This window comes from Poromitra crassiceps (genome assembly GCF_964638095.1).
Source record: "Poromitra crassiceps genome assembly, chromosome: 4".
Taxonomy (NCBI): Eukaryota; Metazoa; Chordata; class Actinopteri; order Beryciformes; family Melamphaidae; genus Poromitra; species Poromitra crassiceps.
In genome coordinates this window covers 18,934,749-18,960,710 of record NC_139626.1, presented here as the reverse complement: position 1 = coordinate 18,960,710, position 25,962 = coordinate 18,934,749, and the positions used below count along the sequence as shown (strand labels likewise).

At 44.2% G+C, this 25,962-nt stretch overlaps 1 protein-coding gene across 1 annotated transcript in view; it reads right to left on the bottom strand.

The window, feature by feature from the left end:
* Nucleotides 1-6,547: 6,547 nt before the first annotated feature.
* fasn (fatty acid synthase) overlaps nucleotides 6,548-25,962 on the bottom strand; it is a 55,942-nt gene continuing 36,527 nt past the window's right edge. Inside the window, exons 26-42 of the mRNA XM_083635412.1 lie at nucleotides 24,728-24,882; nucleotides 24,359-24,562; nucleotides 23,452-23,602; nucleotides 22,567-22,745; nucleotides 21,832-21,951; nucleotides 20,696-20,818; nucleotides 20,098-20,321; nucleotides 18,574-18,775; nucleotides 17,119-17,270; nucleotides 16,520-16,611; nucleotides 15,510-15,904; nucleotides 13,888-14,079; nucleotides 12,586-12,813; nucleotides 11,482-11,693; nucleotides 11,020-11,118; nucleotides 9,732-9,983; nucleotides 6,548-9,496 (exon numbers count right to left, since the gene is read on the bottom strand). Coding sequence (XP_083491538.1) covers nucleotides 9,359-9,496; nucleotides 9,732-9,983; nucleotides 11,020-11,118; nucleotides 11,482-11,693; nucleotides 12,586-12,813; nucleotides 13,888-14,079; nucleotides 15,510-15,904; nucleotides 16,520-16,611; nucleotides 17,119-17,270; nucleotides 18,574-18,775; nucleotides 20,098-20,321; nucleotides 20,696-20,818; nucleotides 21,832-21,951; nucleotides 22,567-22,745; nucleotides 23,452-23,602; nucleotides 24,359-24,562; nucleotides 24,728-24,882 — 3,118 coding nt within the window. The 3' untranslated portion in view covers nucleotides 6,548-9,358. The remainder of the gene's footprint in view (nucleotides 9,497-9,731; nucleotides 9,984-11,019; nucleotides 11,119-11,481; nucleotides 11,694-12,585; nucleotides 12,814-13,887; nucleotides 14,080-15,509; nucleotides 15,905-16,519; nucleotides 16,612-17,118; nucleotides 17,271-18,573; nucleotides 18,776-20,097; nucleotides 20,322-20,695; nucleotides 20,819-21,831; nucleotides 21,952-22,566; nucleotides 22,746-23,451; nucleotides 23,603-24,358; nucleotides 24,563-24,727; nucleotides 24,883-25,962) is intronic.

The window sequence follows — 25,962 nt, the reverse complement described above, 5'->3', positions numbered from 1 at the left end:
GTGGATAAAAGTGAAACTATGACAGTCATTCTATTCTCGACAGTCATCTTCTTGTAAATGTAATAATGTGGAACAATTCATGAATTTGCTATAGGGGAGCTAAGGGGACCCCCTCAAACCCTCTCAAGGATCCCTGGTGGTGCCCGGACCCCACTTTGAGAACCACTGATCTACGCTCTCAGTATTCATCTCAAATTGCTCTAAAATTGTGCATTTACTCCCCCGGACCCCCCTACAAAGGTTTGGACCCCCGAATCTCTTCAAATAATACTTAGAAACGACCCTGGTATCATGAAAGTTGGATGAAATGTATTTACGTCCAACTGGAAGCTGAGCTCTGCTCCTGAGATATGTGCAATAAATTATAAAATATATCTTATCTATATTCTAAAACCGGGACGGACTCAATGTTTTTAGTTTCAGAGGCACTGAGGTCTGCACATACATAGGATAGAATAACTAGCTGCTTGTTTATGCAGTGAGTGATGCAGCTGTGTACTAAGAAATAAGAAAGTAAGAAAGTAAGAAAGAGTGTTGCTCATTAGACCTTTGGGGAACCGCATTCCGTAGTATGTAGAATAAATTCCGTGCAATTTGGATGCGTGCATATAGCTCCAACTACTGGCAACACAAAAAAATATATATCTCGAGAACCGTATGTCCGATCGACTTCAAACTTGGGGGATGCGCTGCTGGGGACCCAATAAAGTGCAGTGTCTAATTTCGTGCAATTCGACCAATCCGAACATGGCTTTCACATATCTCAAGGACCGTTCATCCAATCGACTTGAAACTTGGGGGGGATGTGGGGGGGGCGGCGGTTTTTGCGGGAAGGGGAGGGAGGGGGCGGTGGGGGAGGGGTTGCGATAGGGGACCCGATAGGGTGCAGTGCCAAATTTCAGCATGAGTTTGGTCACACCCCAAAAAAGTGTGCCCATGGCGCATCGTCTCCAGAGTCTCCACCCTAGAAATGAATGAAACTCCTGAAAATTACACTGAATTGATCGTTGCTGCAGTGCGACATAAGTCAGTTGTCATAAGTGGTGTGACTTTCACTTCCTGCTGGTGCATAGCATTTTCTAGTCACATCACAACTGCTGCACCATCAGGCCTCAGAGGACTTCTCCCTGTGATCATGACACATCATCTCATTAGCATGTGTGATAGCAGAGATGGCTGCTACTGATGATCAGAGGTGTCTCAATCAAAAGTAAAAGATCTATATTGAAATCTATGTTTAAAGGGCCAATCAGTCGGATTAACCCGGAGGCACAGACGATCTGTCGACAAGCTCTCTCCATCTCTCTCTGTCGTAGGCAGCTCACTGTTTCACCCAGTTTTAATTGAGTCCACTCTACATCCTCTCATCTTTTCTTCTGTCTCCTCCCCACTGCAAACACGTTTCTACTCCAGTCAACAAAAGAACCTGCATTGCATCAAATCTCAGATGTTTTTAACAGGTATATGATGTGATTGTGTTGTTGTGAGATAGAGATAATATATACAGTCAATGGAGATAGGCCTATCCAAATTACGCATGGGGAGAATTACAGCATATATGCCTCACGGTAAACTGTATTACAGGGACTACGAGACGGGAATCTGATTGGTTTGCACACTGCTGGAATTGAAAAATCAAAACCACTATATAAAAATAATTGAGAATAATGAGAAAATTATAGAACTTTGTTGTAGAGCTAAACCAAATACATGTACTGTACATCATTTGAAAGGTCTCAACCTAGAGAGTAACATTATGTCAGTATGAAGATTCTACATGGCACTTCCTTGGAAATATTGACCTTTGAACCTTGACCTTCGTGCATATTTGAAGGTTTATACTGTAATTCAGCGACAAAAAGGGTTATAGGCATGAGACCAGCTGTTAGCCTCAGCTATCATGTGAGTATAGTCAGCAACTGGGGGCGCTGTCAAATATGGGTAAAATAAATTTCAACCCATTTAACAATTAGATATTTAAAATATGATTACACAAATGTGTTTACCATCCCCTCAAACTCTCAATTCAGTATTTACCAACTTCCAATTCTGGGAAAGATATTATTTTAAAAACTACAATTCCCTACAGCCATGCCATGCAGCTTGATACAAATCAGTCCGAAGTTGTAGTTCTTCCTTCTTTGCAAACTTGGGTTAGTACTTTCGGGTCATAAAATAATATATCTACTGAATATATCAGACTGATGTTCCCCTGGTCCTAGTCCCTACCTCAATGGTTCCACCCGGTACTCCAGTACACTCTATGCGGCCTGGGACCATCTATTCTAAGCTTCTACCTCCTGTTATTACAGCCAGTCCTTCTCAACCCATATTGTGCTGGCTAGGGAGGTTCAGACAGGGACATGCTCCTCCGAAAACTTTTACATTTCCCTGATCTAAATAGTCAGTCTGTGTAGGAAGGCCCACAAAATGTTACTATGGCTGGTGCGCGAGTGGGGTAAAAAAAAAACAATGGGCTGACTCACCAAAGGATGGTGCTGCCTGTCCTGGGCTGGGCTAGCAGCTAAATGCTAACTATGCTGAATGGGGAGAACAAGAGGACTTACCCCACCCTGACCACGCCCCCAGCCAGCTACCCCAGCGTCTATGATGAGACATTGACTGTATACGTGCATTTTAAGACATTTGGATTTGGAACATTGGATAACAAAAGCTTTAAAACTATGTCAGTGCGCAGTAGCATAAATAATCTGTGTGTGTGTGTGTGTGTGTGTGTGTGTGTGTGTGTGTGTGTTTGTGAGTGTGAGAGAGAGAGAGAGAGGAAAAAACGAGTTGAAGGTTGTCTTTTCTTCATCAGGCGGTGAATGTGGCATTTGAGCGTTATGATCATTCTTCCCATTTGGCTTTTATGTCATTATGTCATTCCTGGCAGGCTGCCATTGTTTCCGTTGGGGTCAACAGCTCTTTGACAGCAAGGTGAACCTGTCCTTAAGTGCAGGCTCCATAGAGACACTGCATGTAATAGGCCACGCCCATCACGGGGGAAGAGCTCCGTTCATTTCCACACACCAGCGTCATTTTCCTTGAATTAAACATAGCTAAAAGCTGTTGTGTGGTGGGCTGCGCAGACAACAAATGTAAAAAATCAGCAGTTAAAGTTTTTTTGTACTCCTGAGCAAAACAAGGAAGCCATTGAGAATTGGCGAGAAGAAAAATGTGGATCTAGCTGTCAAGAAGTAAGTTGGAGTGTTCATCTTCCGTATATACGATATTTTGGTGCAACACGCAACCATGCACGTGACATAGGAGAACGCCAGGATTGGACAGGAGTTTGTGTTTTCCCCCGTCTTGGGCGTGGTTTCTGAATGATGACGCGTTACGCAGTGTCTCTATACCTCTAAACAGAGGCGGGGCCTGGAGTTACCATTTGAATTGTTCGGGATCGTGAGTTGCTGCATGAAGAAAACATGGATGTAACGTTGATACGAACTACACAACTGTTAGATGATGCAAATAAATTATGTATGATTTTAGAGAGGTGTTCATCCTAGAGGTTGGCTGTACCTTTGACCACAGCCTAGAGGAGGCCTTTCTGACCAAGATGGTAAAGTATCAACAGCTGAAGCAGACCATTTCACAGCTGGGCTACAGTTGTAAACTTTTAGTTTTCATATTTGGTAGCCTGGGTCATGTTCACAAACTGGTTGTGAGAGGCCTCCAGATGGCTGGACTACCTAAGAGAAGGGCCAAACAGCTAGCAAGGTATTGCTCAGTCTCTGCTATTATTGGTAGCCGCTCAATATGGAGAAGGCACTGCTTTCTGTATCCTTGAAGTGGATACTAACCAATATCTTGTATTACAGTGTAACTGTATTTGTCATCCTGCCACTGCCATCACCCTGTGTGGTGTTCCTTTTTTTGGTACGTATTATTGTGCTTGCCAACTAGGCACTTTTGTAACTAACTGTCTCCCAGCATCTGACTGCATTATTAGTGTTTATGTCCTTTGTACTCTGTATTTATGTGGACATAATGTGGGGCGGCTGTGGCTCAGGAGGTAGAGCGGGTCCTCCACTAATCAGAAGGTTGGTGGTTCGATCCCCGGCTCCTCCAGTCCGCATGTCAAAGTGTCCTTGGGCAAGACACTGAACCCCAAATTGCTCCCGATGGCTGTACATGATGCAGCTTGCCGCCTTCGGTGTGTGAATGGGTGAATGTAGGCACATTGTAAAGCACTTTGGATAAAAGCGCTATATAAATGCAGTCCATTTACGATTTACATAAATCAATCATTTAAATGTGTGTGAGTGAGAGAGAGGAAAAAATGAGCTGAAGGTTGTCTTTTCTTCATCAGGCGGGGAATGTGGCAATTGAGCGTTATGATCATTCTTCCCATTTGGCTTTTATGTCTGATTGAATGCGAGGCACAGAGAGGAGGTGCTGATGGCTGCACCTTCTTTCACTCTCTCTGTCTCATTCCTGGCAGGCTGCCATTGTTTCGTCGGGGTCAGCAGCTCTTTGACAGCAAGATGAACCTGTCCTTAAGTGCAGGCTCCATACATCTAAACAGAGGCGGGGTCTGGAGTTACCATTTGAATTGTTCGGGATCGTGACTTGCTGCATGAAGATAACATGTTGATACGAATACACAACTGTTAGATGATGCAAATCAATTATGTATGATTTTAGCAGGTAGGCCTAAACATTGTTTTGGTGATTGTGCCAAGGCCTTCCACCTAATTTTAAGTAGGCCTAGTAGACGGTCCTTTTTGTGTGCTTCCTATTCCTTTCTCATAGTGTAGCCTACTGTATTCTCATGTGTACAGTAGGCCTAGTATATGTAGCCTACATAGATGTATATATGTACATGTGTCTGTACACAGTACACAGTACACAGTACACAGTACACAGTACACACACACACACACACACACACACACAATTTTACTACTAGAACTTGAGCGTGCTGCGGGCGCTCCTTTCTAGCCTGCCGTGCGTCGTCTTCCTCCTTCCCCTCCTCCTCCTCGGTCATTTCTGCCATCCGTCATCATACGTAATCATACACAGCTTGGCGGCTATATATATATACCGTATATATATATATATATATATACAGTATATATATATATATATATATATATATATATACAGTATATATACATATATATATATACAGTATATATATGCACACACACACACACACACACACACACACACACACACACACACACACACACACACACACACACACACACACAGACAGTCAGTGTCTCACTCTCATAGCTACCTGGTTCCTGTCAATCACTAGACTGTACCAGACCAGCGGTGCAGATCACAGCAACAAAAACAGACAGCTTCTCTCCAGACTCTTGTCACAGAAAATAGCTCACCTCTGTGTCAGCGGGATGGGATATTCAGGTGAGGTCATAGGGGTGTAGAGGTAGTGTAGAGGTAGAAGCACTCGCCTACCACCATAGACCTGGGTTCCCGGTAGCGGTATTCTGGCTTATTGCTCAGAAGCTGCTGCACTAGTGCCTCCTCTCGTCGGCCTTAAAAAAAAAGAAATCCAGGAAACAGGAAGTGACGTGAGCAGGAAGTGCAGAGCCAAAGTGGAACGTATATACACATATGACTATTTTCAATGATGTAAGACTACTTCCCCTAATCAATGTCTGATTAACAATCTCATTCATTAATCCATTGTTCCTTCCATTCATCTCTCTCTCCCCCTGCAGCAACGCCTTTCCAGTTAGCTTCTTAACTGGAGTTCTATATCAGTTCCCTCGTATTTTAGAGTGTTGTAACGTTGTAACTCACTTTGTGTCTCCCCTCAGTGATGGTCTTCACCATAGCAGTTGCTTCGCCCCACCTCCTCCCCTGAACACCATCAATGTCATGACTCCAGTAGAACTCCCTATGGGGGATTCTCTATCCTATAAATCTCTGACACCCTCCTCACGTCTCAGGAGGAGCGTCATCATACCATGGAGTCATACGCCAAATCTAAGTGTTGTTTGTTGCATCATTAAAGTTGATTGTACTTTCCTTCTAGTCTCTCATCATTGAAATATATACATATACATGTAGGAGCGCGAGAGGCCTGTTCTGTCTCAGAGATCCTGACCAGAGTTCAAACTCTCTAATAGGCTAATGGAGATGTACTGTATCGAGCTAAATCTGGCACTTTGGAGAGAGTGGGAGGGAGAGACATATTACACATATTAGAAAAGTGCGTGTGTGTGTGGCGAGGGAGAGTAATGCCGAGTGTTATCAGGTCTGATGTTTGCCGCTGTTTTGCCAATCCGTTCTAATAGTGAGTAGTGAGCATCATAATACTAAATGGATCACTCCAGGCAGGCCCAATGCTAATGTACCTACTTTGTATTAATGTGGACTTGACCTTGTTTTACCTCTATATGACAGAGGAGTCCAGTGCTTCCCAAATAAGAACTCAAAAAAGATTTTTGCTTTTAGAACTTTTATTACAGAAAGTGTATGAAACCCATGACCAAAACAGTCATTGTGTTACTTACTGATGGAATTATAGTGAAAATAAATTATTCGCATCTTTGCTGGGGACCCGCAATGCTGATATGCATGACCTCAGAACCAATCATTCTGAGACCTGGAAGGAACTCGAAGCAGGTAATCTGTCAGTCACCAGAAATGACATTCCATTTGTGGAACAAATTCCATACTTTCCAATACGTGCGTTGAGTAGGAACGTAGGAACCCTGTAATATTGAGGCATTCCATATCTATCCACAATCTTTCACATTTAATGAAAAACACGAGTCATGGAATCGTTAGTGACAGGCCTTTATTTTGGACTAGTAACAATAAATACTGGAAATATTACAACTTGAGCGAGGAGCGTATGCCATCACTTCCTCCTCCTTATCACTGCAACCCATCGTTGCGCTCGAGCACAGTCACCTGACCCGTCATAGACCGGACGAGCAGTCTCAGAGGTCAGCTCTTTGGGCAGGAAAGGTCATGGGAGTCAAAAAACGGCTGCAGGAAGACGCCGCCTCTCACCGCTGATCCCGGGTCGCACGATGTGGACCCAGTTCCATATTGGAACTATGCATTTTATTTTTAATGTAATCTGACCCAGGATCAGGAATTGAAAATGTACATCTCCCTGCTCCTCAAGTATTTACTCACAACCTAAAAATGGTGGTTGGGAGGGACAAGCTACACCTTTCAGTGAGATATTTACTGTAGCAGGAACATCAGTGTGATTCCATTTCACAGCACCTTTACGATAGCTTCCACTCAAGATCCCACCATTCACCGTGTGTTCACACTGCCAGCAACACGATTAACAAGTCCCCATAAATACAGTCACTTCCTACAGACTTTCCTAACACTTGTATTTAAAGTCTACAGAAGTAAATGTCTTAAAAACCATGCGAGTAGAAAAGTTGCATCAATCGTTTGGGTCGATGCTAAGAGTTTTTATTTATTTATTTAATTAAAGGTGCATTATTAAAATATTTGTATTGCCCCATAGTTGATCAATACCAGTGACTCGATGACTTGGTCAGATGCTATATATAGCTGGTCAGATGCTGTTATTTATAGATTCACTTTTTGCTTTTAGAACAAATATATGAACAAACAAAAGCTCTAGCTAGATGACTCTTCTATTATGAAAATGTGACTTGATTATTTATGACAGCTGCAGGCCACTGTACGTTGTGACAGACAATAGAGATCAATAAAGTCAGAAATAACTTAATGTAACAGCAAAAGAAAAAAGTCAATTTGGGGCACCCTGGTGGCTCACCTGGTACAGTGCGTACTGTACCACAAAGGCTTAGTCCTTCCCGCCCGGGTTCGAATTCCACCCATGGCCCTTTGCCGCATGTCATCCCCCCTCTCTCTACCTTTCCTGTCTATCCACCTTCCTGTCTCATAAAGGCAAAATGCAAAAAATAAATAAATCTCAGAGCAGAAAAAACAAGATTTTTCTGGTCAGAATCTTGTAACTGCAGACTGCTACATAGATGCAATCAGACATTGATGGCAGTGTGAACGCAACCTGACAGTGAGTTGAGGCTTTCTGAAGTGCTGCACATTGACGGTGGTCATATTCAAATCATTCATAACTATATTCATTAGTCTCGTAGCATAACAATATTTCAGGAATGTTGGGAAACATTTTCAATTTGACAGATAAAAAAAAGACTGTTAATTTGTTAAATTGGTAACATCCCCTCTGAACACACTAGCATTGTTAAGCAAAAATATATTACTGGTGCATTATAGCTTAATAATAATAATAATACTACAGCATATTGTGAAGGGAAAAAAAATCTGACATTTGCAATTGCATCTCTCCAATCCATTAACATGAAGTTAAAGTTTTCAGAGGCTTTCCTTAAGTCCAGTTCAGATGAATGATGACGAGTTGAAACTTGCAACTGCTTGCAATGCTCCAACTCTGGCTACTAATACTAATAAGCCAGAGTCGAGATGAGACGGGTCTGTCAGACCGCTGCAACTTTGTTCTAGAACAGTTTTGTTGCATTGCGAATCATTGGTGTGAACTGGTCTTAAATTTGCTGTGTGAGTCTACCTCAGTAGACAAGGATAACAACACAAAAACCGTTGCTGCATTGCAACAAAACCAAGTAAACATGAAGGGGAAAAACACATTATGAGATCACATCTTGGTAAAGAAATTGCTTGATGCAAAAACAGAGGAATAAAGCAGACATAATCGGCGACAATTATTTTGCAGATAGTGATATTAACCGTCAATGCTGGTGTTCGAGAGCGTTTTACCACAGCGGCTATATACAGATGAGACAGAGGCTGTTCGTCTGCGTCATCAGAGTCTCGCTAAGGGGGTTGAGAGATGCACATGTACACCCATGGAAAATGAATTAGCCTTTAGCAGACAGGCAGGGGAATTGAGCAGCATCAACGTGACAGCTACAGGGCGCGGAGCTAGGCACTAATCTGCTGACACTGACAGTTATTTTCCAGTTGTCTTGAGGTTACAAGTGTAGATGAACCACAATGCCTATGACATCACACGACAGTTCAAAACATAATAGAGAGATAGAGATAAAAAACTAGCAATTGGTAACATAACGAGAGATAGGTCAGAACATCCTACTGGTAGAGCACGAGCTTACAGCACATTGTTTTTTTTTCCAATGGGAAGATACCAGGTAAGATCTCTGATAGGTCCTTTGCAGGAATAGACCAATGGGATTCAGGAAGGTGCGGAGAGTAGGGATAAGGTGCATCTGGAGATATAGGGGCAGAAGCTAAACAGATAGAAATATGTTGTCTAAGCGTTATTCGACAGCCAATTTCTATCTGAACAGATTCAAGGGTGAGTTGAATTTGAGGGGTGTGGTGGAGTTGGAAGGGTGGGGGTCTAGCCTTCCCTTGCGGTGACGCGTGGCTCGGCCAGTGAGCTGTGGATGATGCTGCTGATGGACTCCACCCCTGCGCCCTCCAGGAACGTGCGGTGGTCGCCCTCGATGACGTGGATCGACAGCTTGCCGTCACACACCTGGGAAAAACATGACAGACTGGTCAAATGGGATTTTGTGTGTGTGTATGTCTGTCAGGTTGGGTAGTGCACACTTCATCAAGAGACTATTAACCCAACTCAATGTCAGACTTGAGAACAGTGGTGTCATGGGAAAATCTTGCAAGATAGAAGATTCTATTTTCAAATAAATTCAGGGTCCTTGATATTGAAAAGCTGGAGAATAACTGTACTCTATACAGTACGTATATCTGACCTCGCTCAGTTTGTAGTCAGCTCCCAGGTTGTCTCCATAGTCGCTGCTGGTCTTGGCGCGCAGCAGCGTCACGTTGCCGTGGTATTTGGCGCCGGGCACGTAGCCGTCGGCGGCCTTCAGCTTGGAGTAGAAGGTTTTGGCGGCAAAGTGTAGCGCGTCGCGGCTCACGCTGCTGTGAGTGGAGGTGATCAGGTCCACCGTCACGCTCACACGCGCCTCCAGGTCCGACAGCGGCAGCAGGGTCTCCAGCAGCTGGAGGAGCAGAGAGCAGGAGGTTCAGATTCACCTTTCAACAGCAGCAAATACACAGCGTCAGAAATAGGCTATGAATGAGAAGAAAGCAAGTGGAGCGGTGTCGAGCAAAACCCAATCAACGATTACAAAGATTTGGAGATATTTCTTTCAGCGGATCAGTTACAAACACTGCAGAGAGGAAGAGTATAAGCTAGGGTTGGGCCGATGGACTAACGCCATCACCCATTGCCGATGGCTGGCAGGCATCGACCACCGAGCCCTCAACTTTGCACCATCGTGATGGCACCTCCAGGTCCAAATCAGTATTCAAATGCTTCGTCCCCCCCTCTCTCTCATGGTGCAGCCGAGGGCAGGTCATGTATGAATCATGCAGAGTGTCGCGTGATATAGCCTCTAGTTTCCTGGCTAGGCGGTGCTTGGGGCTTTAGGCCAATCACGTGCTTAAACAGGGCAAAGTAACTCCACACTACCGGGTGACAAACGCACGCACCTTCTCAAACGAAAAACACACAGTTCACTCTGAGTCTCGCAGAGCCGCGGTGCTGAGAGGTTGCTGTGAAAAATAAATGTTGATAATGAAGAAACTACACATTCTTTCCTATTTTTAACCCAGCATGATTGCATGTTTCCTTCTTTCTTTCCGCTATGAATGAAGCCTGCGGGGCTGCTGTGTTTGCCTGCAGCAGCAGCATGTCCACTGTCTGATCTTCAAGCCACACACAGCTGCCCCCGCCACAGTACAAGACCCCCCCCACCCAACAATGTCATAGCCCAACGTGATGTTTAGCTGTGGAAGCATTGCACTGTGCTTATTTGGTTGACATTGCCCAACCCTAGTACAAGCAGAAACAGTAAGATCTGGCTGATATCTGAATGTGCAAAGAGGCAAGTAAGTAGCATGTACACAGTATAGCATCCTGTAATTGTGACAGCAGAGGCCGCTGTTGCTGCAGCTCAGCAACTTTCTACATATTTGGCTTTTAAAAACATGAAATGAAAAAATGAAAGTGTATAAAAGTGTGTGTGTGTTTACCTTGTTGTACTCGATGTCAGTGAACTGCTGGATGAAGGCACACAGAGCTTCAGTTTCAGCCTCAGACTCTTTGCCTGGTGTCAGCTTGGCTCTGTAGCTCTGGACACCAAAAAACTAAGTTAGTGGCTCCAAGGTTATATGGATTTAGAAAGTGTAATTGTGTTATTCCAAGAAATTTGAGTCTAAGTCTGCGTTGTTTACATTTCATTTGCCTAATAAATAAAGTTAAATTCAGTTTTTGCCTCACTTTGCCCCCTCGTGGGTCTGCAGAAAACACAACATACATTTCTCACATGATTCACAACTAACTGGCATGACCTTTGAAGCTATTAAAGAAAAGATTTGTTTTGGAATTATTTTGTGTTCCACTTTTTCCGCTCCGTGTGTGTGTGTGTGCGTGCGTGCGTGCGCGTGTGTGTGCGTGCATGTGTGTGTGTGTGTGCATGAGCACTCTCCACTCACCTGCGTGTACGCCGCCACGTAGGAGTGCGATCCATCAAACAGGAAGAGGTACTCCACGGCCTTATCGTGCGTCTGCAGCTGGGAGCACATCTCGAACGCCACACAGGCCCCGAAGGAGTAGCCGGCGATCCGGTAAGGCCCGTCCGGCTGAATCTGCCTGATGCAATCCACGTAGTAGGCTGCTAGGGCCTGGATGCTGTCCAGAGGCGCAGCTGGACGAGAGGGGAGAGACATGAGATCTGCTTTAGCTTCCGTTCAAGTGGAACCAAGCCCCAATCTTTGGTTCTGAAAAATGAAGCCAATGCGGAAGTACCAAAAACTGCAGTTCCTCGAATGGCTCCAAAAGTTAGTAAATCCCCATATACAGTACACCAACTTTACAGCAGAAATAAACATGTTTACAGCCTGAATCTTTATGTTAACTCGCCCGTTTACAGGCTATGGCTGCAAAAAGACTTGATTGTATAGAAGTAAATGGCACCTTGGCCGAGAATGTGAAATCTGTACAGATTCAAGTGTGCGGAAATTCCTTTTATATTTGTAATAGAAGTAAATGGGAAAATGACCCTACAGTACTTCTCACTTTTATTACCTCAGTAAACACTTTCCTAAAGAGTTTATGGTCTCAATCATTAGTTCCAAGTCTTCTTCAATACAGCATGATGTTCATTTAGCAAATTATGGTCACATTTAGAGTCAAATAGACGATAAAGTAGACTATGCTTTGGGGTTGTGATTGACTGGTCGCCTGTGTCCAGTGATCACGCAGCTCGCCGATCACGGACCAATAGCAGGTGACACTGCAACTCATCATCAACAACAATATGGGGACGGTCAAAATGACAAACTCAAGACTTTAAAATGGTGTCCACAAACCGATGGGTGACGTCTCGGTGACTACGTTCATATTTTTATACAGTCTATGAGTCATTCTATGAGTGGAACCAATCACCACCTGAAGGGGCTATAAACATAATTGAACTAACTGAACTCAAATGAGTTCTCGAAAGCACCATGCAGCTACTAAGAGAGTAGATAACTCTATATCACAATTTTATGTTTCCACGATTGAGCACGATTGTGTGTTCTATTCATCCGGAGGACCTTTAGTGCACTGCAGGCCGTAGCAGGGCAGGCTCAGCTTGGAGGTGAGGGTCTTGAAGGCAGCGATGGAGCCCTCTATGGGGTGGACCAGGAACAGCGGGCGCTCCTGGCTCTGCACGGCGTTGAGCGGCGTTACCGTGGGGCCATCAGGATTCACTAGCAGGAGGTTCAGGTCGGACTCAAGCAGGGAGCGGACGCCGCCCTTCTTGGCCGGAGACTGGCGAGACTCTGTGGAGGTGAAGGGGAGAGACGAACACATAAAACATACGCATTTAAAGGCTAACTAAACCCTAAAACACACTTTTTCAGCTTTAACCAATGTACATGGCTTTTGAGGCGTGTTGCTGAAGGATTCTGGGCAAAATCTCCACATTTGAGACTAAACTGTACACACTGTATAATTTTCAGGCAGTGAGAGTGCCCTCTAGGGGTCCAAACCTGCTTTCGCACTTTCAAGCTGATTTTGTCTACTGTTGGTCACAACGAATGCCCCCTTCCCCACCCATGTGATCAGAGCCTCTGGCATTAGCCAGAGTAATATAGAAGAGAGAGCGGTGCCAGACTGGTCCATTGGAGTGAATGGAGATGTGGCAACTCTTCTATTATACTGTATGGCTCTGTCATTAGCTAGCTGTTAGCTGTGAGCTACCTTAGCTAAATGGCAGTAAAACACCACTGAATGACTTTTTTTTTGCTATAACTGTCAACCAGTTCGAGTCATGCTCTTTCCATAAAGCCCATCACCATTGATATATATGTTGGCTAGTTGTTGATATTTATAACAATATTGTGGCTCTAGAATATTTATATTGATGCAGGGAGTACGGACAGTGACGCACTGTGTTTACACTACTGCCCCCCACACTTCCTGAATGGTATTGCATCAAGGACTTTTTGATATCAAAGACATAAAAGTGGATTTTATGCAACAAGTTGGAAGCGGCAACATCTCTTATTTAGAAGAAGAGGATGTTAGGCATCGGATAGGGTCTTCACTTCAAGTTTATGGCTCAGGTAAATAATCTTTTAAGACATAGACGCGAGAGCGGCGCGCTGGTCTGATGGGAAATGCTACATGGGTCCCTGGGCGCTAATGCTCAGTATGAGCGAGAAGCGCCCGGCTAGCAGGGTAAATAATAAACCTGCACAACATGGTGAAAAAAAACGTCACTGAATGTAAAGAATCGGTCAGCACCTCTATCTACCTTTACAGTTATATCAACCTGATCATAAACCTGCATACTGTAACATGGTGAAAAGGATTCCCTGCTTGTAGTATGAGTGGATATTCCAGGCTCCTACCCTCTGAGCCGGCTGGCTTGCTGCTGGACAGCTCTCTCAGCTTGGTGATGGTGAGCTGGCGGATCTCCCTCATCGCCATGACGATGTCGTAGTCGCGCTCCAGGGTCTGCCGCACCTCCACGCCCATCAGCGAGTCCAGGCCCAGGTCGGCCAATGAGGCGTCGGTGTTGAGGCTGCTCACATCGCGCACTCCTGTGGGTGAATAATGAGCGCCCCTTTAATACCAGCGTAAGAAATAAACAAACGACTAGACCAATGTGACGAGTCTAGAGCGAATGATTCGTAATGCCAAACAGTGATGTACGATGAATAAACTATAAGCTGACAGGCCGGACTCATGCAAATCTGCTTTTTCCCAACTGAAATCAGTTTGACTTTTTAAAGCAGCACACTGCTTTAAAAAAACATACTGTTTTTCTTGTGAGCCTTGTATGCCGTTTGTAAAAGTACTCAAATGCTTTACTTAAAAGTAGTTAAATTGTTGAAGTATAAACCTGTAAGAAGTATTTTAATATTGTCGGTCTAATTGCTCCATATACTGTTGTTAAGGAGTTAAATGCTAACAATGCAACATGTTTACGAGCTTATCGTATGTTTTGCATATAAAACCTTATTCTGCAAAGTAACTAGTAACTCCAGCAGTCAGATATGTAGTGGAGGAATTTTGTGTTGTTTTTTTTTGGGCATTTTTTTGTGTTTTTTTTATCGGGATGTTCCTTTCTGGAGGAAACCCCAGGGGAGAACATGCAAACTCCACACAGAGAGGCTAGTTTTGATGACCCCACCTGGGTACAAGATTTCTCTCTGAAATGTAGTGGAGGAAAAATAGAAAGTCTCACAGAATGGGAAATACTCAAGTAAAGTGCCGGAACCTCCAAATCATACTCGTGATGATTTTGGTCCAATCCTCTCATCAGATATTGGGTAAGGCAGAGGTTTTCAAAGTGGTAGGCGGGCCTCCCCAGGAAAGAGTTTCCGGGGAGGCTCAGTGAGTGGAAGTTATTCCATTAGTTATCAAAAAGAGATCACATACAATAGCTTAAATGTGTGTGACTCCCACAGTCGGAAACAAATAAATGCCTTCAGACAGACTTTTTTAATGTATTTGATTTGATGTACCGTAGTCTGAAGTCAAACAAGCAATATCAGGCTACCTTGGCTCAATTATTGACTGTCTATACAGTATGGGATCAAATAACATGATCACGATGCCATACGTATTTAGGAATTAAGCGAAACTAAGCAAGTAAAGAGGGGGGAGGGTTCCAGGCTCTGTCCAAGGGCCGAAAACCCCTGGAGTAAGGAGACCAGTGGGCCAAACTCCCCCAAAATAGGTATAGTTCTTTAACAGGAGAGGGCAGGACTACTACTACTTTTTCCCTTCTTTGATATTAGGGCACATCCACCAAAATTTTTATGTTTTAGAGTATCTTCTTTCTTGGTAGAGGGTCTTACCCAGGGGTGTAGTGGTAAATACAGAGGTGGGTAAACTATCCAACTGAGTAGTTTACCCCCCTTGTTTCCCCTCATTGATTGATACCGGTGATCTGAAAATAGGTGAGTAAACTCTGCGTCATTTCAAAGAGGTGCGTAAACTCCCTCCACTACGCCCCTGGTCTTACCCAGAATGTGAGCTACAGCCTCCACCAAGTCCCTCTGGCCCGCGGCCTCGCTCTTCACCGTGGCCCTCTCTGCCAGCACGAAGCTGGACATCACCGGCCGCCGCTGGCACAGGAATCGGTCGAGCACCTCCAGGCAGGAGGCGATGCGCTGGGGCAGGGTGCCCCCGATCACTGCCTCGTTCCCGCCCATGGTCTCCAGCACCACGCCCACGTCACCGATGGCGCCCCACTGCACGGCCAGCCCGGGCAGGCCGTCGTGCCGGCGCTTCTCGCACACGCGCTCCATGGCCGAGTTGGCGTAGCCGTAGTTGCTCTGGCCGGCGTTGCCGCGGCCGCAGCTGACCGAGGAGAAGGCCACGAAGTAGCTGAGATCTGGACACATCTTCCTGCTCACTCTGGGGACAGGATGGACAAGAGAGTGAATTAGGAGGCAGAATATAAGCATTTGCTCGCCAATTTCATCCCTAATTGTACTTGGCCAATTCCCACTGCTGTCCCGGTCGTTGCTCCACTCCCTCTCTGCAGATCCGGGGAGAGTTGTAGACTAGCACATGCTTCCTCTGATACATGTTCAGTCGCCAGCCGCTTCCCTTCACCTGATAGTGAGGAGTTTCACTGGCAGGACGTAGCACATCCAACCCAGTTCCCCTCCCCCTGAACAGGAACCCCGACCGACAAGAGGAGGCTGTAGTACAGGAACCAGGACTCATACCCTTAATCCGGATTCCCACCCCGCAGACGCAGCCAATTGTGCCTGTGCCCGACCAAGCCAGAGGCACAGACAAATGCACAACTAGATATGAACTAATCTTTATAAACAAACATACATGTAGCCTAACTGTATTTCCATTTATGCAAGAAATGGTTAAATGTATGACGAGTGTTCTTGAATGAACTAATCTTTATATCACAAAGTAGTCAGACACACTACACTTTTGAGCAAACGAAACAACCCTGTGTGTGTTTATCTCTCTCTCTCTGTGGGTGTGTGTATCTGTGGTGTGCCTTACTTGTCCAGGTTTATTGTGCCATCATATTTGGGTTTGTTGACATCAAGGAAGAGCTGAGGAGTCAGGTTCTCCAGCATGCCATCCTTCAACACCTGACAGGAGAACAGGAAGAGGAGGTTTAGAGGGAGGGGCAGTTTGAGAGGGCATTCTTTCCTTTGAGCATGAATACGACAGTGACGCAACAGGTACGACGGGGTGGAGCCATCAACAGTATCATGGCTTTTATGTAATGGTTACCGATGTGTACTAAAATGTTCTGTACATACATCAGAATAAAAACAACAACGTGAAATATCACCAACTAGCTCCCGGGTTAGTGCAAGCATGAAATGTTTTCAATCCATAAAGCTCAGCTACACTACACAACTGTTTTGACCAATCAGATTGCTTGGCCATCCCTGAGGGTTAAACCAATAATTTTTTATTAAAACTGCAGATTACTGCTATTTTGTGCCCATATTTAGTCTCTTAAAATTTTACCATGCCAAAAACATGGTCAAAATGGCAAAAATGCTGTGTTTATGGGTGATGGGCTGATCTAACTCCACTATCTGTTTGTTTGTATAATAAGACCGAGCTGGAGAGGTTCGATGGGTTACCATGGCGAGGTGGAAGATTCCGCCCACAGGGCCCAGCCTGTGGGCCTCAGTGAGGAGTTGCTTTGTTCCCTCCACTGTGCTGACGTCACTGGTGGACACCAGCACCGTCACACCCTCCCTCTGCCATTCACGCAGCCGCTTTGCCTGGTAACCTGCCAGCAAGGAGGGGAGGAGCAGTCAACATGAGCTGGACAATTAAGGCTTTATCAAATGCATGATAAACTAGGGATGCTCCTAGCGATAATTTCGCTGATGACTAAATTTAGACTAGTCGACTAGTATATAAGTAAGAAAACACAATTGAGCACAAGTTAATATATAAGGGTAAAATGTCTGGAAAAAAGATTGCGTGTATTTAAGAGCAATTTGAAACAGTTAATTACACTCTTCAATAATCAAATCCTGTGTGGCATTTGGCGCCGTTTATTATGAACATTGCCCATTACGAAACATGACAACTCAGCCCGATCAGCACCATTCATTTGGGCTCAATATGTGTATGAAAACACACCTGTGACTTTTATTTTATCAGGCAATCACTTGAGATCAATCAGTAAGATTTTTGACATTTTTTACTGTAATAAATCAGTTTTTTAGTCACAGGACATGGTAGATTGACTTGTAACAGGGAGACCCTCGTCTTTATTTATCCCACACCGCCCTCCATTGGCCAGCACTGGGACTAAGCAGTTTGTCTGCCACGTCCCGTAGCAAGAAAAAGAGAAAAGAAAAGCATGCGCGCATGCGCAGTACAGCGGAAGCGCTGTGTTCATGAATAACAAGGAAGTAACTCGATTCGGATTTGCTACGAAAATGATGTTTCACGGAACTATGGATTATTATTTCATCACGTGGTGAGTACCCGATGTCACAACATGTACATAGAGCTTTCTGGCGCTGTGTTTTGTTGACTTTGAACGGCGATATCGTTATCGATACTAATGCACGCAGAGGGCGCTTGGAAAAGTTACTGAATGGGGCTTTAAATATTTATATAATATTATAATACTGCACGTGAATACACACCTTCAACTGCACAACAGTTAGTTTAAATATGAATACGCAAATCAAAAATCATCACTCATACCTCTACTAGTCATGTTGCAGCCACTGTGTTTACTGTTAAATATACTGCTTTATGGAAACATTGAATTATTAGTTTACTAATTAAAATGTGGGATTTCTGGAACATCTGTGTCACTCAAAGGGATTTTAGAGCAAAGCAAAGAAAACGCAGAGATTAGCATTGGATTACCATGTACTTAATGGTGTTTCATTATACTCGTGTATAACAAATTGAGAAAAATGAAAAATGATTTATTAAAAAAACAAAACAACTAGAAGACAGAAAACTAGTTTCAACTGAATGCTAATGTAAGACGGTGGAAAAAACAATTGTGTACAAGTAAGGAACCGGTGAAGCCAGAAGGCGTGCACTGTGTCAGGGTCCCTTACCGTTCCTGATGCCTGATCTGGAAGTGAGCACGAGTTTGCGTGCTCCTCTCTCCGTCAGCCACTGGGCGAGCTCCAGCCCAAAGCCCCCCAGGCCACCGGTGATGATATAGGAGTGGGAGGCGGGGCAGAAGGTGCGGCAGATGGCCCGCAGAGACAGGGGAGACGCGGCCTGCTTCACTGAGCCCTTCTCCTCGCCCCGGACCTGTATGGAGGGAGGGAGGGTGGGAGGATGAGGGGAAGAATCCCTTTAGCCCTGGGAATTGCCACATTGTATTAGAGCAATACAAGCAAACAGCATTGCACGAAGTGTAGCGATTCAGTCAGATGACATCTATGGTTGTTGGAGGCTCTCAAACAAGGCGACAGTAAACATGCCATCCCCTCCAGGGGCAATCAGTAAAATAATGTGACCTTGCTATTGTTTATTACAGGAATAACTGAAGCCTGAACTGGAGCCGTCACTCAGTGAACTAGACATTTTGAAATGATGATGATGATGATGATGATGATGGTTATTTTAGGCAAGACTTCTTATATAAAAATACAAGGGCTGCAACTACAGTAACAATTACTGTAATTTATTTCTCAATAATCTATGGATTATTCTTCCCATTCATTCAAAATGTTCAAAATAAGGACACATGCCCATCACCTACCCAAGTTTCCAGAGCCCAAAGTGATGCTTCACATTTAACATTAGTCTGAGTCTGAGTATTTGTTTTATAATGATATGAAATGGAGAAAACCAGCAAATCTTAGCATTTGTGAAGCTGTCACCAGCAAATCTTTGGTAACTTTATTCTTTATACTGACTAAAATTATTAATCGATTATCAAAATTTAAATTGATTAATTGCTTGTTGATCGACTAATCAAATAATTTTAGCACTAGAAATTGATTCTTATGTAAAAATACACCCATCTGAAGAATATGCACTGATGCCATGTTATATGATCTCTGGGTAATGAAGTCCTTCAAACTTTACAACCATTATCTCCCACTGCAAAATTGGCTAAATCGTTCACAGATTACAAGGAAATATAAAAGCATTGATATTACAGTGCAGGGAAGTGCAGGGAAGATCAAGGAAATCCAGCAAAGCTTATTGTGCGGGTTACAGTTGACTTCTGATAAATCAGTGCAAAATCACAATGAAAAAGCCTTAGGGGCAAACAACCTTTTCAAGAAACTACAAAATAGTGGAAAATCCACTATGGCATAACACAGATTGTCTTGGGAGTCAAATTTGTAGAGCAAGCATAGCTAGATGTGCACCAAATTGAATGTCACTCGAACTTGCAGTGTGGAAGATATAAGTTATTAAAATTGCGTGACACTTAGGGAACACATTAACTATTATCTATGGGTTTTTCCTCGATAGTTTCATAATGTCCCTCAATAATGTGATAGTAGTTTGTTATAAGCCGATACTGAGCAAAGCAGACTAAGAGCCCAGTTTGGATGAAATCAAACAAACGGACGATCCGGTCGCCACCACGCTGACATTGAAACGGTGGGACTGACCTGCAGCAGGACCTTGCCGATGTGTTTGCCCTGAGCCATGTATCTGAAGGCGTCCTCCACTCGCTCCCTCTGGAACACGGTGGTCTTCAGAGGCTGCACCACGCCTCCCTCTATGCCCTCCGTCAGCAGCTGGGACACCTCCTCCCACTCCCGGTTGCCCTCTTCAAACAGGGCGTCCAGCAGAATGCCGTGGAACGCCACATTCTTCAGGAACAGAGCCATGCCTGGGGGGAAACAGAGAGGGGGTCGGTGTGGGGGGGGCATGGACGTCGCAAGTTTAGTTTAGTTTATTTAAGACGGGCTATGCACAACACAACCGTTGGGCCAGAGTTAGCTATATAGCTAATTTACATCTGCAGTCCCTGCAACAAGCATTCAATGCTCAACATATGTTGACATTAGTGTTAAAGAAAGGATCAGTCCAATCACCCCTAAATAATTACTCTTGTTATCCACTGGAAGCAGTCATTTCTTGAATGTGTTTGTTTGAAAGTGTCGTAGTGACCCAGTGATGAGTTGTTGGACAGGTCATATTTATGGACAGGTCATATTTACTGACCCAATGGTGAGTTGTTGGACAGGTTGTATTTATACTGACCCAATGGTGAGTTGTTGGACAGGTCATATTTGCCGATCTCCAGGAAACGTCCGTGTCTGGCCAGGCAGCGAAGGCTGGCCTGCAGCTTCTCCTCAGCCAGGGAGTTCAGCACAAGGTCCACACCTACACGCACGCATGTCGCATGCACACACACACACACACACACACACACACACACACACATTTAAATGATTTATTTATGTCCACATAGATACAGAGTACAAAGGACATAAACACTAGTAATGCAATCAGATGTTGGGAGTTGGTCAGATACAAGAGTGCCTAATTGGCGACCACAATAATGCATACAAAGAAGATATAATACCGCACAGGGTGATGACAAAGGCAGATTGACATACAGTTATACTGTAATACAAGATAAGGGACAGCATCCAATTTCAAGGGTACAAAAAGCAGCGCCTTCTCCATATTGAGCGACTGCCAATAATAGCAGATACTGAACAATACCTTGCTAACTGTTTGGCCCTTCTCTTAGGTAGACCAGCCATCTGAAGGCCTCTTACAACCAGCTTATGGACATGACCCAGGCTACCAAATATGAAAACTATAAGTTTACACCTGTAGCCCAGCTGTGAAATGGTCTGCTCCAGCTGTTGATATTTTAGCATCTTGGTTATAAAGGCCTCCTCTAGGCTGTGGTCAAAGGTACAGCCAACCTCAAGAACAAACACCTCTCTCACACACACACACACAAACACCTCTCTCACACACACACACACACACACACATTTTGAAAACATTTTCCTACATGAAATTCAATGGATTCTGCCCATCGGGAGACATAATTCTACTTGTGTTACCAATGCAGTTTCACAAATTTCATAAATGTCCAAGTGTCAATAGGTTGAAGCCAGGCAGAGTAAAAAGGCAGATCACTCTACTAGTATCACAATTATGCTTGAATCAAGAAAATTCCATGAAACCATTTGATTTGCATCAGCAACAAGCAAAATTATGTCATTCCAATTGGCAAATTCTGTTATCAGAAAATCAGATTATCACTTCTTTTTTTTGGTCAAATGGTGAATATCCCATGTTGGCTTTGTGTGAAACACAGTGTGTGTGAATGCAGGACAGACTGGAAAGATGTTAATGCCTCTGGGGGGGTGTCTGACCTTTGCCCTGTGTGTGTAGCAGGACGTGCTGTTCGAAGGAGGTGTCTCTGGAGTTGGCAAAGGACTCTGCTGTGAGCTGAGGGAATCTCTGCTGCAGGTAGGCCCGCTTCTCTGCCGAGCCTGGTAGCAATGTGCGAAAAGAAGACAATTAAACGACTTGCTTCCTGGCCATTTGAAGGATATCGTAGTCAAAATCCAACCCAATCTTTAGAAAAGAATGTCGGCATTGTACATTTGTGCAATCCGACATACATTTGACAAAAAAGGTCAGCCTTTTACGTTTCTAAAACGAGACATTTAATGTTTCTGAAAACCTACAATCTTGACGTAAATTTGAAACAAGCGGCGATTCAATTTGAAAACCTTCTTCTAGTGGGTCCTGTGCTCACAGCCCAGCACCGTGCAGCTCGATTGGCTTGAACACCGGAATTGGCAGGTTTGCCATTGGCGTACCGTTCTCTTCACAGATGAGAGCAGGTTCAAACTGAGCACATGTGACAGGCAGGAGAGTCTACAGACGCCGTGGTGAACGTTATGCTGCCTGTAACATCATCCAGCATGACCGGTTTGGCGGTGGGTCAGTGATGGTCGGGGGAGGCATATCCTTGGTTGGTCACACATGCCTTGTGTCCCCCACCCCTTTTTTATTTTAGCAGTGTACATAAAGTTGATCTCATTGGCAGCCAATTGCATTTAATATGATAAGAGTGTGTGCATCTGAGTGCGAGTACTAACCAACTGTAGTGAAGACTTTGCATTTCTTGCCGAGTGCGATGGCGATGGCAGCCTGTCCAACGCCACCCGATCCAGAGTGGATGAGGACGCTCTCTCCGGGGCGGAGCCTGCCGCGGACCACCAGAGAGTAGTAGGCTGTGGCGTAGACCACCGGCACCGAGGCTGCCTGCTCCAGAGTCCTGCACAGGTACACAGGTGTGGAGTCCGTCAATAATCTAAATTGAAATTCAATAGATTGCATTTGCAATCCAAAAATTTGATAATACTGTATGGATCGTTGGGCAGAAATCAATACAGGACATAATGTAACTCGCATTTATGGTATTTTGGGAGATCAGTGATGCAGAAATGTAGCATGATGATACAGGAAAGAAAGCTCTTAGGCTTAAACTGCGTTCACAAGTAATAACTCACTACTGGTCCAAACACTTGACCCTGCTGCCGCTCAGCATTTCACACAGTTGTATGAGCAAACAAACAAAAATCACTTCAGATAGATAGATAGATAAATCACTTAGACTAATTTTTAAGAGAAAATACTAAAATGTTCTCATTCCAGCTTCTTAAATGTGAATATTTTCTGTTTCTTTAGTCTTCTAAGACAGTCAACTCATCTCTTTGAGTTGTGGACTGTTGCTCAACTTGCTCAGGATAAAAGAAGACATTCATTTTGAGGATGTCTTCTTGGGCTTTTTGGAAAAAGTGATTGACATTTATCACAATTTTGTGACATTTTATCAACCAAACGACTAATCAATTAGTCGAGAAAATAACCGAGATTAATCGATAATGAAAATAATGGTTAGTTGCAACCCTAAAACCTGTGGTGGAACAAGCTACAGATCCACAGCCCTCTCCTCATGTCAGGCTGCGGCTGTCACTGACCAGCTGGAGGGGACGTCCCAGAGGAAGCGCTGGTCAGCGTCCACGCAGGTGGCCAGGCCCTTGGCCGGTAGCAGCCCCATCACACGCCGCCCACCTGGGGCACGGCCCGAGAACTCCATACCCAGCATGCACTGCTGCAGGGCCAGGTCGCCTACAGGGTCAGAGAAGAACGTGTGAGGTTAGCCGTGTATTTGTGAGGACCGCAGGAATGAGTCCAGAAGTAGCAAATCGCCGCCATGCTGGTTTCTAAGTGAAAAGGCAATGGGATTTTAGTATGGGAATTTCGGTTAAATGCATGAAATGTCTGTGATTAATAAAAGTTTCTGAAACAGTAAAATTTGTGTTCAGCAAGATAATCTTCACAAACGAGGACAACTTTTATGACTTCTGAAGCGTTTTTTTACGCGATTCTCAGAAAACGCTTCAAAAGTAATAAAAGTGGTCCTCGTTTGTGAAGATTATCTTGCTGAACACAAACTTCACTGTTTCGTAAACTTTTGCTAACCACAGACCTTATTTCATACATTTAACCGAAATCCCCGTACAAAAATCCCATAGCCTTTTCCCCCTACGAGCCAGCATGGCAGCGATTTCTGGCTAAGCCTACAAAAATACATCATTCCTGCGGTACTCTATTGGTGTCCTATCAGTGTTGTAGTACTCCAGTCCAGTCCAAGACTTGGACTCGACTCTCAGAGTCCTGAGCACTGATGACTCGGACTTGGACTCAAGCAGTCATGCATTCGGACTGGGAAGTCAGACTTGTTAACTGATAAAGACTGTTTTGTTGTTGTTGTTAGTTTTTTGTAACAGGCCCTAATAATTTGGCATAAGATATTGATAGCTATATTAATACTCTGACATTATGCAATTCCAAACCATTGTGAGCCTTTTACGTCGTCTGTACCTGGAATGGCGTCGGGTGGCAGCTTGCCGGTGGCCAGCATGATGTCTCTGAAGTTAAGAGAGCTGTAGTAGACGTGGCACAGCTGCACATCGGGGCCGCTCGCCACAAAATGGCGGAGCGGCGAGGCGATCCAGCGCAGGGAGGACAGGTCGCCGCGAGTCAACACGTTGACGTAGGCCTGCTCCGTCTGCTCCTCGTTCAGAGCTAATGCAAGCAAACACACAGACAAACTCTTTAATGCCATGGACACATTAGTGTCAAAAAACAAACACACATTTTGAAAGGCACCTGAAAGAAGAAGGGACAAAAGTTCTCTCACTTTTGTTCCTTTTTTTCTTTTGGGTTTGTCTGAATAAGGATGTGTCATACCCTGAGTGATGAGCTGGTGTCTGAAGACGCCCCAGTGTCCGTCTCTGAACACATTCATCACCAGGTCCCCCTCCAGCACAGACTGCATGGAATTCTGGGCCGGCTGGAGGGTTGGTGCCACTGAGGATTCGTTGAGGTTGGATACAAACGCACAGCTGATGAGAAGGGAGGAGAAACCGGCAGAAGGACATAAATATGAGAATACAGTACAACATAGGGCTGGGCAATTAACCGAAAATGTATCAAAACGACGTTTAGAACCTCTAACCGACTAAATCTTGCTCATGTCGGTTAATTCTGTTATTACTTTCCCCAATGCATGCGTTCATGAACTGTCTCGTTAAAAAAATACTACGTTGTGTTCAGTCACGTGCCTCCCCCGTTCAACTAACATCAGTCCACCTTCAGCCATTCACTCAAAACCAAGCTGTCGTATTGAGTCACAACAAACTCCTTCTGTGATTCCTCTCTCAGCCTTCCTCTTGCTCCACTGTCAAGCCACGCCATACAGCAAGGGTGTCCACACTTTTTTGAATGGGGGCCAGATTAGATCATGTGAAAATAGCTGGGGGCCAGCGGCCTCTCACATCATATGGGTTATAAAAATGAACTAAATAAATAATAAGAAAAAAAACAACATACAATACAATTGTATTCTAGTGATTTTATTTACGATCTGAAAACATTAGTTCCACCTGCATTGTTCCTACTTGGTGCTTGTCTACAAACTGTATGCATGTGTATGTGCTGTCATCGTTAGGTGAACAGAAAAAAAACACAAATGAACTTGCTTGATTAACCAATACTGTGCGGAGGGCCACATATACAATATTTTTAGAGACAAGCCGCGGGCCATTTAAAATCCCGGCTGTACTTTGGACATGCCTGCATATACCAAGAAGCAGGAAGTCCGGTGGGCCCGTTTCAAAATAAAAGCCATGCCAACAAACATGTGTCCAGTCATAATCGTCAAAATAAATGCTGTAGTAGTAGTATATATATATTATTTTAGCTCAGTACAAAAGTGCAAAAGCCTGTCCTCCACTTCCTCCATTCACGAGTGCTGGCTGAGCAGGAAGATGACATGGAGCTGACTAAAACATATAAACATATTACAGTACAGACCTTGTCAGAAAACTATGAGTGCAGTGTTAAAAAATTAAATCTAAAATAAATAATCGTTCATTAAACGTAATAGAGGTAAAAGTTTGAAATAATCGATACTCATTTGAAGT